The sequence below is a fragment of the Daphnia magna genome, unplaced genomic scaffold (genome assembly GCF_020631705.1).
Source record: "Daphnia magna isolate NIES unplaced genomic scaffold, ASM2063170v1.1 Dm_contigs112, whole genome shotgun sequence".
Lineage (NCBI taxonomy): Eukaryota > Metazoa > Arthropoda > Branchiopoda > Diplostraca > Daphniidae > Daphnia > Daphnia magna.
Genome location: NW_025533126.1, coordinates 92,135 through 108,780, shown reverse-complemented (window position 1 = coordinate 108,780; position 16,646 = coordinate 92,135). Strand labels below are relative to the sequence as shown.

The following is a 16,646-nucleotide window of genomic DNA, read 5'->3' as shown; positions in this document are numbered from 1 at the left end:
CTTTGACGGCAAAGAATTCTAAACCTACCTCAGGCATTTTCCAACTCATAAAACCAAATAAATGACTTAAAGACTAAAAATCGCTTCTATCAACATTAGAGGTAGTAGTTCAGTCGAGCGACGTAAAATTCTTTAAAATTTCTGCAGGGACGGTAATCTAGATATCGTGGGACTTCAAGAGGTAGCCTTTCATTCTTGCCCAATTATTCAAAGCTGTCCACTTGCTAGCAAATGTCGGTCCCAACAAAAACTGAACATCCATTCTTATTAAGCATGGTTTTGGATATTCTCGATTGCTTCTTGAACCTGACGAAAGGCTTATCTCTATCGACGTAAAATTTTTAACGTTTATTAATATCTATTCTCCGTCTGGTAAACAGTCTGAAAACGAGGGAAACACTTTTCTTCGACAAACCGTTCCTGCCTACTAAGTTACCACTCGACTGCCCTTCGTGTTGATTGGCGATTTTAACTGAATTGACGACATCCAAGATAGGGCAAATACCCAGTCCCTATCCCCAGTAGTATCGTTAGCTTTGCTTTAAAGGAGATGGTTACTGGTCTCGATCTGGTAGACATCTGGAAAAAGCTTAATCATAGTGAACCAGGTCACACTTTCCATTACCATTCCGGTTCTTCTAGGTTGGATAGGATTTATGCTAGTCGATCTTTTGGGGATAATTTTTTAAATATTTGTTTACAGTCTTTATCGATTAGTGACCATCAGTCAGTACAGTCAACACTTACTTGCTATCTCGATCTCCTGAATCATAGCAGATCCTCTGCCGGATTGTGGAAACTAAATACATAAATATTTTCAGAAGAAGGTTATCAGAAATATGTAACTAGTTTCATTCTGGAATCTGCTCATCATCATCTTAGGGAAAGCAATGTAGCAAATCGGTGGGAGAGTGTCCTGAAACCAGGTATCAAGCGCATTTCAATAGATTATTCGAGGCAAAGAACAAGACTAATAAGAGAAACCAAGTTTTTCTATCAGGCTTGCATTCAGGAGATGGCCGAAGCAGACACATTTGATTGGGTTGCCTTTCACCAGTTGAGGAAATTCTCAAAGTCTTGGGAGGACAGCACACTTAAAGGGTATGGGATTCGTTCATGCTGCTTCGAGGGCCCAGAGGTAGAAATAGCAGGTATTTTTCATGTAAATAGAGCCAGAATTAACTACCGTAAGTGTCGCATTGATAAGATCATTGCATCTAATGGCACTTGCTTATCCACCAAAGAGGACATTTCAGCAGAGATTGTTTCACATTTTACTAAAATTTTTAAAAATCATCCTTCTCCTGAAACACTTGCAGAGACTGAATTCCTTGAGAGATTGCTTTAAGCCAACCCCAAACCTAACGGTACCAATTTCGTTTCTTGAGATTAGAGCTGCCATAACAGCAATGAAGTTCAACAAGTCCCCTAGCACCGATGGTATTCCTTGCGAGTTTTACGTAGAATTTTGGGACGTGATCGCACCCCATTTCTTGAATATGTTTAATCATATCCTTGAAAGGGAAACTCTGACGTCTTCGCAGAGCCAAATGGCGATCAGGCTTATTCCAAAGTCTTCAGGGCCTTGTGGAATTTCTAATTTTCGGTCAATTTCTCTTTTGAATTGTGACTACAAAGTCATGGCATCTGTTTTAGCGAGACGATTGAGGCAGACATTGTCATCTAATATAGCGCCTCATCAAAAAGGTGAGGTACCTGGTAGACTGATTTTTTATAACTTAAGTCATTATAGAGATGTCATTCAATTCGCTGATGACCGGGGATGCCATGACTCTTCCAACTCGTCGATTCGGGGTATGAGCGCTGCCATTGTTGGAGTTGATTTTAAAAAGGCCTACGACCTGGTTAACAGGGAGGTCCTCTGGAGGATTCTGGGTGTCATGGGCTTTCCCACCACTTTCGTCCTTTGGTTACAGACTATGTATTCTGTAACAGGAATGTCAATCCTCAACGGATCGAACGTTGCTGGGATGATTTGTGATATTCAATCGATTCGCCAGGGATGCCCCCTATTGCACGCACCAACATTGTCCCTGTTAGGATTTGAATTTTCTCACTCCATAGTAGAGACAGCTGGTAGGGTCTGGAATGATGCATTCGGCCCTCTAATTGGTATTCTGGGAGACAATGCCTGTCGACGTTTCAAGCTTTACCAGGGAGTGATTTACCTCAAGTCGAAGGCTTTCTCCAGAACTGTGTATATTGCGCAAGTATGACCTTGTAAGCAAAATATAGCTGACTAGATTTCAAAGGCTGTCATGAAATTCCTATGGATGGGAAAAGTAGAGAGGCCGAAAAAAACTTTAATATACCGTACTGTCAGCCAAGGGGGACTGGGAATGGTCAATACACACTTTTTTACCGTTCCCTTTTCTTGTGCCCCATGTATAAAGTTCTAACAGGCCCCAGCAGTCCGGAAAGCTCTCTGCTTCGTTATTGGATGTCCTTCCCTCTCCGAACCTTATAACCAATCTACAAAGACAACACCGTACCCGTAGCAGTCATGAAGAGGCCCTTTTACTTTCAGGAACCCCTGCATAAAATTTTAAAACTATTCGCCTCGTCCATACTGGTGCAGGGGAATCCAATGGTACACCGGAAAACATATAACTATTAAATCCTGGAGGTGACCACAATGAGAAAGCTGGAGATGTTGAGGTCTAATCTGGATTGGCCACGTATCTGGAAGGAGACTGCAGCTCTTCCAAGTAACATCAGAGAGACCATGTTCCTGTTCAACCACTTTTTCACGTTTCCACTTTTTCCTACCAGGACCATATGCCATCGGTTAGATCCAGCCAAGGATGATACTTGCGCTAATTGTCATCCACATCCCGAAACCGAAGATCATCTGATATTCCAGTGTCCTGGGCGCCTCACGGTTTGGAGCTGGTTGGAAGGAATCATGCGTCAAAAGGGTTGCAAGTCGTCCAAAAAAGATCTGATTCGTGGCCATTTTGGGCCAATTGGTAATCTCCGGCAAACATTTACTCTTCTGGCTGCCTACGTCTTCACCACCTGGAAGGCGAGGAATAACCAACGAATCCCACGTAAAGGTACGTTCACACGACAGTCTTACGTACAGTTTTATGTACTACGTATTGCGTTTTGGCGTTATGAATTGCGTTTTGTCGAAACGGCAAAGTGTTCACACACAACGCTTTACGTAGTACGTAATTCGTAAACTCAAAACGGAGTGAAAACGAAGTCAAAACGTAACTACGTAAAAATGAGATTGATCTCGTTTTTACATAAGATTTTTGAACGTTCTACGCACTACGTAGTCAAAATATAATACGCTTGTCTTCATTCTTTTCTTATTTTTTGAAGTATTACTGCTGTTTATAGTCTGTTCTTATAATTTAAATTTCGCCAGTGTTGACTTCTGTGATTTAAATTTTAAAATTCTGATATTCTTTTCTGGATAGTTGTTTACTGAATTATTATGTCTCCTCCAAGTGTTAACAAACAGTCCCCGTAAAAAAACTTCAACTCGCCCAAAAAGAAGTCACCAAAGAAAAGAAACAAGTAACAATTTTGGTTCTGTTGGTTCAAATCGCATTGTTATGTTCAAAACCCATTGTTCTGATGAAATAATGTGCTGGAAATACATTTCAGGTCTTCAATAAAATGGTATGAGATAGAACGTGAACCTTTAATAGAAGAAGTCAAGAAATACCCGTGTCTCTATGACACAAACTCCAAATCCTACAAAAACATAACAGTGAAAACAAACGCCAAGTTGGAGATTTCACACCTTTTTGAAAATTGCACTGTGGAAGATGTGACCACTCAGTGGACACAGCTTGTAGATAAATTCAGAAGAGTTAGAAAGGTGTCCAACATCGAGGATCCAACAGGGACTCCCACAAAAGACTCAAGGCACCAACTTCCGCAATGGGACTTGTACCACACAATGTCTTTTCTGGACGAACACATAAAACAGAGAGCGTAAAAATTGTTACAATTATTTATTTAATTAACAAGGCACACCTACAGCAATATTATCTTTTACCTTACAGCAGGTTTACCAATCTTTCTTCAGCAAAGGTACGACATATTGATTTAGTTCAAGAACGTGGTGTGGATCAAATGGAGAATGAAGAATATCGAAATACTGACAAAGACAATGTACTCTATTGGAATGACGTGTCATTCGTATCAGTAAACGATACACAGTCACTAACTCTAGACAACAAATCCCTTGTTAACAGCGAAGATTCTCTACCAATTTCAGGTACACATGTGTGTAGCAATGTTTTCATTTACATCGTTTTCTTTTTTTAATTTACCCTGTTTAATGTAAATTCCAATTACGATTCTATACAGATTTCATGAATAGATCGTGTACGAAAAATGTACTGACAGCAAAAAAAACTGAATTCCATTTCTTCAAGTCAAAGCCAGAAAGCTGCCAAACCTACTACTATTATTGACTCAAAGACATTAACCGAAAGTCGACCTCAAGCCTTTCCAAAAACATCGACACCCACTCCTTCAACTTCATCATCTGGTATAGTGAGATTTTTACTAAGTTTGTAAATGATATGTAGTTACATCATTTCATTTCCCCTGTAGATGCTCTTCCAAGTTATCCTGATAGCCGTATACAGCGCAAACGGAAATTAGAAGAGTCTAAAGCGGAAAAAAATATTTCATCGCTGGTGTCGCAGTTGATTAATGATAAACCAAATCATACTATGATAGAGAAAACAGAAGAACTTGACGCAGTGACGAAGCAGTGGAGAAATTATTGCAAAGTTTTCGCCGATAAAGGTATAAGTGCTATGCAATTCTCAATTAACGTACAAGTTTAATTAATAACCCATCAATCTTTTCCTTTATAGTTGCTAAGATCAAGAGTAACAGCATAAAGGACGAAATGCGATTCAAAGTGGAACAATTGTTATATGAAGCAGGGAAGAAAGAGAAGGAAAAGTCAAAGAGGAAGATGAAGGAAGAAGATAGGATAAATCAATCTTAAACATTCTCGAGATTACAATGAAACAAACTGATTTTATTACGTTGCTCATCGTTATTACAAACATCAATGATCACGGCAATACAAATCATTTCGAGCAACTATTCGTAGTTAATATTCATTAACTTTCCTCCTCAGAAATTTTGCCTGCATCTTCGACAATGATCCTCTGCCATGGCACTGCATCTTTATTCGAAAAATATTTTTTAAACTGATCGCGAATGTTTTTGGCGACAGTTGGATAGTTCATTCCTTTTCCTGGCCGCAAGTCACTTCATACAGACCTAATAGAAAGATTAATTGTTTTATACCTTGCTTTTCTTAATATTATTTACCGAACATTGATGTCATTGTATTGTTCGTCCTCCAGGCACCTTCAATTAAAACTCCATTTACATCAAAATGATCCGGTAGTTTTTGGTTATCCAAGTAGAAGCGGCTGTCTTCGCGAATCAGTATATTGTGCAAGACAACACCGGCCTTTATGAATTTTTAACATTTTTAGGGCTTCCAATCATCGGTTTGCGGAAAATGTGCAATTGGTTGGTGACAATTCCGAAAGCATTTTCAATAGTTCTTCTTGCACGAGACAACCTAAAGAACATGTCTTGGGAAGTGATGTGTCTGTCCTATCTTACCAGCTAATAAGGTTGAAAGATAAAAAATTTTATTGAATTCTACCTGCAATTGAATATTAGTTCTTCTTTCGTTAATGATCCTGTGCTTCGGCCGGGATATGGCGTCATAATGTTTTTTTTTTCAATGGAAATGCATCATCCTAGGAAACAGACAAACATATTTGTCAGTGTAGAGTATTAAAATAATCACGTAACACTATAAAACATTACCATTACAAAGACGTAAGGGGATAAGCTATCTGAGTAAACAAGTGTTGATGGTCCTGGAATACCCAAACAACCGTTATCCTAGTATTTCGCAAATTGTGATGATGCAAATATGCTCGCATCGCCCTCTCTGCCATAAGCCCCAATGTCAACAGCAATAAAACAGTAATTAGAATCGCAAACGGCAAACATCACCATGCTTTGAAACCCTTTGTAGTTATACTAGTTGGAGCCACCGTTGTTAGGGCATTGCATGGCGAAGTGTTTTCCATCTCCAGCCCCAACACAATTTGGGAAGTTCCAAATTTTGGAAAAGTCATTTGATATTTGTTTCGACATATTTGTATCTGGCAATTGCAAATAGGTAGGAGCAAGGATCTCGTACATTATTCTACATGTTTCGTTCATTATTTCAAAAACGGTAGAATGTCCTATCCGTAAGGAATATGAAAGAGATCGCATACAGTCTCCTGATGCTAGGAATCTCAGAGTCAATGCCAATCGTTGCTCTATTTTATTAATTGAATATTTACTTAACATTTGAAGTTTAATGATTTCTAAAATTCTAATTTTACAGACTGGGATAGAACGTCTCATGTTGGTGTCTTTTTTGAACAATGAAGGGCCTACCATGCACAGCAATTTGTTAAACAAGGTTGGTGACAAACGAGTAATGTTCCTGAAGGTGAAGCCGTCTACCAAACTCTTCTCTGCAAGTAGAATAGTAGTATACAAAGAATGTTTCTCTCATTCAGGTTCTTAATTAAGAAACCTTGTCCATAATCCATATATAATAAAAGAACAAGCTTTTTTGGGAGGAGCCTGTGTCTGTCACAACGAGAGCACGCTGTGATTGGTCAGTCCAGCCGCTCTGGAAAGGGGTGAAAACTGCCAGCGGCTATTTTTCCATCACCAAAAAAAGGGGGAATTTCTCAACGCAAATAACTCTGAACGCCATCTACCAACCAAATTATTAAACATTTTATATGCCATGTACCAGTCAAATAAAAAATTACACCATGTTCAAATTTCGAAATTCGCTTCAATTTCTGAAGAAAATAATGTATTTACTGATTAGCCAGAAAACTTCCATACATAAATACATTATTCCGGATTCTTCTTTTCATTGGCGATTTTTGATGCATGATTTTTTTCGGAATTCTCCAACCTCACCCGCTCTGCTTGGCGATAACTCCACTCCTTTTTCAGGTAAGTAGCATTTTTAGATAAGTTTTTTTCATGCTGAGTAACTCTAATAAAAATACATAATCATTAGTCTAAATTTCTGTTTTTTTTTCTTAATTTCTTTCTTAGTGTACTAGAGAACGGTTAAAGAATTTTCAAAATTTTCAGTACGCAGGCCAACTTCCCAAAAAAATAAGTGGAAGGACTGCGAAGAAGGATTTTCCAAATTTTCAGTACGCAGGCCAACTTCCCAAAAAAATAAGTGGAAGGACTGCAAAGAAGGAGTTCAGGGTTGTTCGCAGTCTTTCTAATAATACAGTCTACAAATAATACATGAGGTAACATTAAATTGAACTTACTTTTCCAAGTAATTAAACGCTGCTGTTGAAGCTACCGAAGCAGCAGCCCTGCCTTCATTTGCGACAATGACGAGATGTTCAGATTGTTGGTGCATGAGAAGAACCTCTTGATACGCAATGCGCGCCTTTTCTTCTGGCTGAAATTTTTTCTTCCGTTCTTCTTCTTCTTTCTGCTTTTGAAGTTTTTCTGCTCTTGCCGCCTCTTTTCCCTTTTCTTGCACCCTGAATAGCTCCTTCGCAATTTTAATTTCTTCTTCATAATCATCCATTCTCTTTCTTTTACATGCTTGCAACTTTTCAAATAATTCTACTTCTTCTTTGCTTTTCTCTTCACCTTCTTTGTTCTTAACAACTTTTCTGTCATCTGTAAATCTTACTGTTCTCTCCCATTCTTCTTCAACTTTTTCAACACTTCCCTTTGCCTTTTCTGTTTCCGTTCTTACATCTAAACTTTCTTTCTGATTCTTGCTTGACTCTCCTTCACTTGCTTTTTCAACATCTTCTTTCTCTTTAATTAATTGTAAAATGGAATCGCCCTCGCCTACTTCATCTAAAACTTCCAGATCGTCAAAATCTATTTGGGAAAGCATTGTTTCATCGAGATCTGAATCAGTTTCCATGTTTAAATTTGTTTTAGGAGAAGAAAAATTTCTAACTACGCGATGGGACAAGCAAAGAAGACAATGAGGTCGAAGAACGAAGATGGCGCTAATCCAGATGGTTCTGGTGATGCATCAGAGCCATCTGGATTTACGCCATCCACGACCTCATTGTTATCTTTGCCAGTCCCCTCGCGCAGTTGAAAATTTTCTATTCTCTTAAAAATAAATTTAAAAATGGAATCTATGATTGATAACCATATTCATGGCAAATAAAGATTTTTTAATTATTTTATTTTTACTATTTTCTTGGCTTACGGACTACAATACGCACTTTTCGCCATTAGAGGGATTCCAAACTGCTCAACAGATGTCGCATATAAATTGAAAGATTAATTTGATAGCAGAATACACTTCTACTCTGACGTTGCATGACAGAAGATAAAGTTTTCATTTGCGCGGTTCAATTTTTCAATTTAAACAGTATTTTTAAATACTATTTGGTCTTGGCAGTTTTTTCCCCGCAAACAGAAAGGTAATTTTTCTATTTACATGCCGTAAATTATTTTCCCAGAATTTTTTTATGTGTAGTCAGAGATAAGCACTCATTTCCTTATGGTATCTCAGATTTGGAATTTATCAAAATTTGTGAAAGCGTAAACACTTTTAATAAAATCATTAACATGATTGCACTACAAATAAAGTTTCTGGGAACGTATTCTTTTCAAAATTTAGAGGTACCTATCAATTGTCAGTGGAAAGACTGCGAACAAGACTGCGAAGAAGAAATTGAAGGAAACTTAAGGATTTCACCAAATTTCTTATTCGCAGTAGAAAATATAGGAAACTTGAATGTTTCCCTTACAAATCTCCTTCGCAGTCCTTCCAATGACAATTGATGGGTATCTTTAATAATTGAAAAGAATACGTTCCCAGAAACTTTATTTGGAGTGCCATCATATTAATGATTTTTTCAGAAGGGTTTACGCTTTCTAAAATTTTGGTATTGTCCTAAATTTGAGACAATTTAGGAAATGGGTTTTTTTTTATTTCCGTTCTCATTATCTTGGCTGTCAGTAGCATTTGTTGTATTACTACAATTACTTATACTTATTTAATATTTAAAAATCAAACAATGGGTCTAATTTTTTTTTAGTACCATTCCCGGATTCACAACCAAATTGCCATTGGGTTACCAACCATACCCCCATTGAAGGACGCTTTCGCCTCTTCGCCATCGAGTCTAATATCACATCCCGGATTATCAGGACTTTTTATTTCAAGTAAGTATTCCTGAACCCTATCCTTCCCCCACCCATCTTGCAAAGGACTATCATCACCGATAGGCTAACTGTGGTGGGATACAGATATAGTGGTCGGTTGTTGTTCCACCCGGAGCATGCGTGTTAGTTATTAAGTCATTTAATTAAGGAATTTAATAGTGTTTGACCCTCAAAATGCCCCCAAAACGAAATCAACTAACTGATGAAGAGAAAGCAAAAAAAAATGCAGAACTAAGAGCGAAAAGAAAGGAAGAAAAAACGGAAGCGAAGGAATTGAGATTGCGAGCTGGCAGGGAACGTTACGCCGAAAGGAAACGTACAAGAACCCAAGAAGAAGTTATCCAAAATCAGGGTGAACAGGCTAAACGACAACGTAAAGTACGTCAACAGGAAATTCCCGAAATGAGAGAAGAAAGACGCAGAATTGACAAAGACTACCACCAGAATCGACGTGCAGCAAATGAAGTTGAAGCAAACCACGCAAGAAGAAGCGTAGAAGAAATTCATCACGGAATTCGTCTTATTGAAGAAACACAGGAGGTGGCGGAATTAACGAGTGAAGCGAATGAAGAGCAATCTACGGCAACTGAAAACGATGGACCAGAAATTTTCTTGGATGGTTTGGAAAGCGTTGATTGGACACAATGTGATCAAGAAACTGAAGATTTACGACGAGCAAAGTATGCTCAAGAACATGCAGATATTGTTCCAGTCGAAACAGAAGAAGAGCAACGTCACCGACAAGAATTTTTGGAGCAAAATCGGCAAACAAAGGTGAAGAAGACTCATCAATTAGCTCCGAAGCCAATCTTAGATGAAAGTAAAATTAAGATTTATTCATGCGGGAAAATGGACGTGAGTTGTTAATTCTGCGGAGCAATTCATTTCAAAGGCGAAATGGCAAGTGGCAAGAAATTTAATCTTTGTTGTTCTAAAGGAAAGGTGATTCTCCCTCCTCCTAAGGAATGCCCAGAATTGCTTCAAATGTTATTTACCAACTGCCATCCTAAATCTGCAATTTTCATCAAAGATGCCCGAAAGTACAACAATGCTCTCGCATTTGCATCACTGGGAGCATCCATTGACAATCTACGAGGAAGAGGACCATATTGTTACAAGATTCATGGGCAACTTTACCACAATACAACTGCTGTTCAATTCTATGATGAAGAAACATCCGTTCCTCCCGCTCTCAAGTACGCGCAACTATATTTCCTGGATTCTGCTCAAGCGAACGAACAACGATTAAATAATCCAGCAAACAGAAGCTGTGATAGTGCTCTCATGGAACAACTAGATGCTCTCATTCGTCGTGTTAATCCATATGCTGTCATGTACAAAAACATGCGTCAAGTGGCTATGGAAGAGGACCGTCAAGCAGCAGTTGAAGGTAGGGCTCCGTTAGTGATTTCGATGGTTATTCATAACGATCGAAGAACACAGGATGAAAGAAGATACAATAGCCCTGCAGGAGAAGAAATTGCGGTTGTGTTTAAAAGCATTGATGGAGCACCCCCTGAAAACAGGGATGTCCGAGGGCATCTATTAATTCCACGGAGAGGAAAAGTTTTCATTAGGATTGATACTCAAAAACCCATGTGCGATCCCATGACGTACCCATTGCTTTTTCCGAATGGTGACAATGGATGGGATCAAAATTAAAAACGAAGAAATCTAAATGAAGACCAAGATAATGTTTCCCATGATCATGATGAAGAACAAGAATTATTGGCTGAAGAATCTAGAATCGCAGACTTAAACGACGAAGAAGACCAGATGCGAACTGAAATTGTACCGGAACCAGAATTTGAAACAGAAGTCGACATTGATCCTGATGTTCCAGTACCAATCTATGACGTCAACCGAAGAGGACCGCGTTCCAGAATAACTCAGTGTGAGTTTTATAGTAGTCAACTCTCGATACGTAAAGGGATTTTTAATGCGGTTTTATACGGAGGACCGCTGTTTCAACAATATGTTGTTGATGCGTACGTGAAAGTTGAGGCGAACAGGATCCATTACATTCAAACGCATCAAAAGGATCTGCACGTCGCACAGTATAATGGTCTTATGGACTATATTACGACGCGAGCTGAAAGAGACAACATTACTGTAGGGACACCTGTGATTTTACCTTCGTCTTTCATAGGTAGTCCAAGAGCGATGAAACAAGGATATCAAGATGCAATGGCTATTTGCAGTAGATTTTGAAAGCCGACTTATTTCCTCACATTTACCTGTAATCCAAAGTGGCAAGAGATTACGGAGAGCATCGAGAGCTATCAAGTAGCAGCCAACAGACCTGACGTTGTCGCAAGAGTCTATCAACTTAAATTAAAAGAACTCATCAAAGATATTCAAGAAAAACAAATTTTAGGGGTTGTTGTTGCAAGAATTCACGTAATTGAATATCAAAAGCGAGGCCTACCCCATTGCCATATGTTGATATGGATTGATCAACATGACGTTCCTACAACTGAATCTGAAATCGACAAGACAATTTCAGCTGAAATTCCGGATCCAGAAACACACCCAGAACTTCACAAAATAATCATGAGCAACATGATTCATGGTCCGTGTGGTACCATTAATCCAAACTCACCCTGCATGGACGGTAGTAAATGCACGAAATCGTTTCCAAAACCTTTTTCACCATCAACAGTCATTAATTCCAATGGATATCCAACCTACAGAAGACGAGACACCGGTATTTCGTATCCTCTAAACGACAAGCCAAACTCTCCTCGAGTTGATAACAGCTGGGTTGTTCCTTTTAATGCTTATCTCTCTCTGAAATACAATTCTCACATCAATTTAGAGTTTTGCGCGTCTATTACAAGTGTCAAGTATATATTTAAATATATATACAAAGGACATGATTGCGCAAATATTCAAATTAGCAGAGCTGAAAATCAACAAGGTCAACAGGAAATAGTGTGGGATGAAATTAAGCAGTTTTTGGACACAAGATACGTGAGCGCTCCAGAAACATGCTGGCGACTTTTTAAGTACCCACTTTGTTACCGATCTCACGCCGTAAGTCGATTGGCTGTTCATCTTCCTCAAGAACAACCTGTTTACTTCCAAGCAGGATTTGAAGATCGAGCAGTGTTAAATGCAGCTTCAAAATTAACTACTTTGATAGCTTGGTTTAAATTAAACCAGGATCACGAATCGGCAAGACAGTACTACTATCGCGAAATTCCGAATCATTTCTGCTTCCATAACAACCAACGTAAATGGAAGCCAAGAAAGAAGAGAATAAATGTTATCGGCAGAATTTATTCTGTTGGGGTGAAACAAGTAGAAAGACACAGTCTTCGCTTGCTTTTGCTTGAGGTAAAAGGAGCAACAAGTTTTGAATATCTTCGAACAGTCGACAACGTTTTGTATCCCACATTCAAGCAAGCGGCCATAGCAAGAAATCTTCTCGCTGATGACAGTGCTTGGGAAAAAGTAATGGAAGAAGCCGCTGCCTTTGAAATGCCAGTGCAGTTAAGACAACTTTTTGTCGACATATGTTGCCACTGTCGTCCGACGAACGCGCAACTTCTTTTTAATAACAACCTACAGCATCTCACTGAAGACTACCAAAGAAATGGCCATGGAGAAGAAGTGGCCAAAAATCTAGCGTTAAAATGGATTCAAGATAAGATAGTGCAAAATGGTGAAAAATATGAAGATTTTGAACTACCCATACCTGATTTCCAACTAATTGATAGACTTATTTCCGCTGAAATTGAAGAAAATGATGAGAATGTCCAAAGACAAAAGAAATTGAGAGGGGAAATGATGATGGCTAAATTAAATGTTGGTCAACGAGCGGCATTTGATCAAAAAATGACCGCAATCAATGATGAAAACTCTCCTCAATCACGTCAATTCTTCTTAGATGGTCTTGGTGGAACAGGGAAAACATTTCTCTACAATACTCTAATCAACGTTCTTCAGGGTGAAGGAAAAAAGATCATTGCTGTCGCTTCAACTGCAATCGCTTCAACACTGTTGATTGATGGAGCCACTTATCATTCTCAGTTTAAAATTTATCCGCCCATCACAGAAACAACCAGATCGAAAATAGAAGAACACCACTTCTCGGCGAAATTGATAAGGGGTGCCGCACTAATCATCGAGGACGAAGCTACTGTTATGACCAACCACGCTCTCAATGCGATTAAGCACGTCACTGAAAAAGTGACTAAGAATAACAAGCCTTATGGAATTAAAGTCCTTCTCCTCGGGGGAGACTTTAGACAATGTTTGCCAGTAGTCAAACATGGAAATCAGGTTAAGGTAGTTGAAGCTACCATTAAAAACTGCGACAGTTGGTCCACCTTTCGTCACCTTCGTTTAACAGAAAACATGCGCACCACGGCGGGAAGTCAAGAGTACGCAAATTGGCTGATTGAACTGGGAAATGGGACGTTACCAACAACAGCAAATTTGAGTTCAGATGTCGTTGAAATCCCTCCTGACTTCCTGATTACCGAAGAATATGCTAAGTCTTTGAATATCACCGGAGATGACCAAGATCAAAGAATCAATGCTTTAATTCATCACGTGTTCGGTGATCCAAAGCATCTATTGGATCAAGATATCTCTGAAGAAGTTAATTCCCGTGCGATATTATGCCCCAAGAATGATGAATGTTTGAAGATAAACAATGCAATAATCAAAAACATGCCTGGTGAGCAGTGTGTTCATAAGAGCATAGACACAATCACAGGTGATGAGGAAGAAGTTGCTAATTTCCCAACAGAATTCCTCAACACGTTGAAAATATCTGGAATTCCACCTCATACGTTAAAACTCAAAGTTGGTGCCATAATAATGCTTCTGAAGAATATAGACTCAAGACGAGGACTATGCAACGGAACAAGATTAGTCATCAAACAGCTCCGTCAAAACGTTATCGTTGCAGCAATTTCTTCTGGAAAAAATAAAGGACTTTGTGTGTTCATTCCAAGAATGAACATGTCTCCAACAGATTCAGATCTGCCGTTCACCTTAAATAGACTGCAATTCCCAGTGCTTCTCGCCTTTGCCGTAACCATAAACAAATCACAAGGTCAGACGTTCCATCGTGTTGGCATTCTTCTTCAAGAACCTGTTTTCAGCCATGGACAATTGTACGTTGCCTTTTCCAGAGCGACTTCAAGAGAAGGAGTCAAAGTCGTTTGCATAGAAGGTGCAAAACAAGGCAAAATGCTCAACAAATCTACAACAGTACAAGACCGGGAAAAGGTTTTCACACATAATATTGTGTATAAAGAAGTTCTTTCATCAACTTAAAGAAATCACTGCCCAAGTGAAAAGAAATACGGAGAAAAAAGAGGAACTAACTTCCGCCTCGGTCTACGGACCAATAAGGAGCACGGGCATGGCCTTGGGGGCAGTTCCCAAGTGCGCTAAACTGTGAAATAATAAGTTTCGTACAGCAAAGGTTGCTCAAAAAATAGGTTAGGTTAGGTTAGGATAGGATAGGTTACCATGCAGTAATTAGCGCGCATTTTCCTATCTTAGTATGGGAATATATTCAGTATAACATCATCTATCATTTTTGTTCTTTACATTCGAAACTGACTTTCACTTACATTCATTTGCTTTAAAAAAAAGTGAAAACAATGATTCAAATTTTGCTAGACCCAAGTTCCCCGGTTTCGACCGGGCTGAAGTTACTAGTCTACCTATAAATTAGTAATAAGAGGCTTTCAGAATGTTTGTAGTGATGTTTGAACTGGTAATCAATAGTAAACCTACAAACAGGTCGAAGATTATTTGCTAACAACCTCCTACGACGACGTTTTAAAAATAAGTACAACAAACACGCAGCCTTGTCCTTCCAACGCTACATTTCCAAGGTGTTTTGACGAAGAATTTGTTCCTTTTTTTGATCGTCATTATTGAAATAATAAGAAACTTCTTCATCGGATGAATCACGCATCATGTCATTGTTCACTGATATCTGTTGAAGTTGATGTTGATATTTATTAACAAGTACTAAAATTTACAAACACTACATCTATGAGTAGAAAGTGAAAGTTTGAATTAACGTTAAATACCGACTTACGTAAGTGCAGAGTACTGTAGTGTGAACAGACTACAAAGATTTTAACGTAAATTTTGGTTCGTAAAAAACGAAATGAAATTTACGTAGGAAAAATATAAACGAAGAACGTAATACGTTATACGCAATACGCAGAAAAGAGCTGTCATGTGAACGATACTTAAAGAAGAAGTAGAGAGCTTATGGAAAAGACTTTGTCCCCACTAGTAAGATCCTGCTATTCTTTTTCTTTTAAGTCATAATTTTAGTTTAATTTTGTTTATTATTATTTTTTGTATATATTTTTCTGTTCCAATATGTAAAACCTTTGTTTTTATTTTTTTTATTGTATTCTCTTTCCCAAATGTCAATTTCTTTTGTTTATTTTTGTTTATTTGTACTAACACACCACAAGATCCTTCCCATTTGTTTATTTTAGTTTGTCATTGTTGTGACGAGACCGACATTGCCAAATTTCCTTTTCTTTTCCTTAATACCGTCTGCATCCGAGGAAAACAAATATGTTCCTATTTTGTTTTGTTTAAATTTTATGTTATGGCATGAATATTAAGAGATAACAAAAGGTAATTTTATTTTTTTAAAAAGTGGTTAAGGTGATGGACTGCTAATCCATTGTGCATTGCACGCGTGGGTTCGAATCCCGTCTTCGTCGGGAAACTAAAATTAGAGGTCAATTTCGATGCTAATGATGTTTGTCTTGGTCAAGTGTACATGCTTGAGAAAACAGTGATTGCTGCATTCAATTAAGAAAGCATCATTTGTTATAAGTGTAACAGAATTCCCCTTCTACAAGCATGGCTTCTTCACTTTATCTCCCCCACATCCCGCTTCACACAGTCTTCATTTGAACGCACCATAATACTACAAGCAGCAACATAACGGAAATATTTTTCATCGACTTCCCAAAAGACACCTGCATCACCAAAAGACATATTCTTACCGCAGCCGACTAACACGGAAGCACCCTAGTCTAGCCGGAAACTTCTAGAACATCTTCTTACCTGTTCCAACGCCTAGAATATTCCTGCACCTGCACCGCACGCGCCAGAACATTCAACCCTTTTTTAGATTAAGATCACAATATATAAATAACCGTAGATATAGAGATATTTTTACTAATTATTCACTTAAACCCTAGTTAAGTGACCTGTGCGAACTGTCACCACAGTTCGGGGGTGGCTTTAACACAGGACTATTAAACACTAATTTATTCCTCAAACTCACGCTTTTTCCCGTAAATCTCACGACTTTAAACTATAATTCTTCCAACCCCTCCGTGACTCACCCTAGCGTATGGGTACCCTTT

At 38.5% G+C, this 16,646-nt stretch overlaps 4 protein-coding genes across 4 annotated transcripts; 3 read left to right on the top strand and 1 right to left on the bottom strand.

Moving 5' to 3' along the window:
• Positions 1–550: 550 nt before the first annotated feature.
• LOC116930488 lies at positions 551–5,005 on the top strand. Its single transcript, XM_045166870.1, has 5 exons — positions 551–642; positions 3,640–3,939; positions 4,047–4,258; positions 4,600–4,797; positions 4,869–5,005. Exons 1-5 carry the CDS (start codon positions 551–553, stop codon positions 5,003–5,005), a joined length of 939 nt encoding a protein of 312 aa, XP_045022805.1.
• Positions 5,006–7,387: 2,382 nt separating this feature from the next.
• Positions 7,388–8,011, bottom strand: LOC123466651 (cilia- and flagella-associated protein 251-like). Its single transcript, XM_045166869.1, has one exon. It carries the CDS (start codon positions 8,009–8,011, stop codon positions 7,388–7,390), a length of 624 nt encoding a protein of 207 aa, XP_045022804.1.
• A 1,341-nt stretch (positions 8,012–9,352) lies between these two features.
• On the top strand, positions 9,353–11,484 carry LOC123466650. Its single transcript, XM_045166868.1, has 3 exons — positions 9,353–10,128; positions 10,216–10,909; positions 10,991–11,484. Exons 1-3 carry the CDS (start codon positions 9,448–9,450, stop codon positions 11,482–11,484), a joined length of 1,869 nt encoding a protein of 622 aa, XP_045022803.1. The 5' UTR covers positions 9,353–9,447.
• Positions 11,485–12,732: 1,248 nt separating this feature from the next.
• On the top strand, positions 12,733–14,565 carry LOC116933946 (ATP-dependent DNA helicase pif1-like). The gene has a single exon (XM_032941604.2). It carries the CDS (start codon positions 12,733–12,735, stop codon positions 14,563–14,565), a length of 1,833 nt encoding a protein of 610 aa, XP_032797495.2.
• The last annotated feature ends 2,081 nt before the right edge of the window (positions 14,566–16,646 follow it).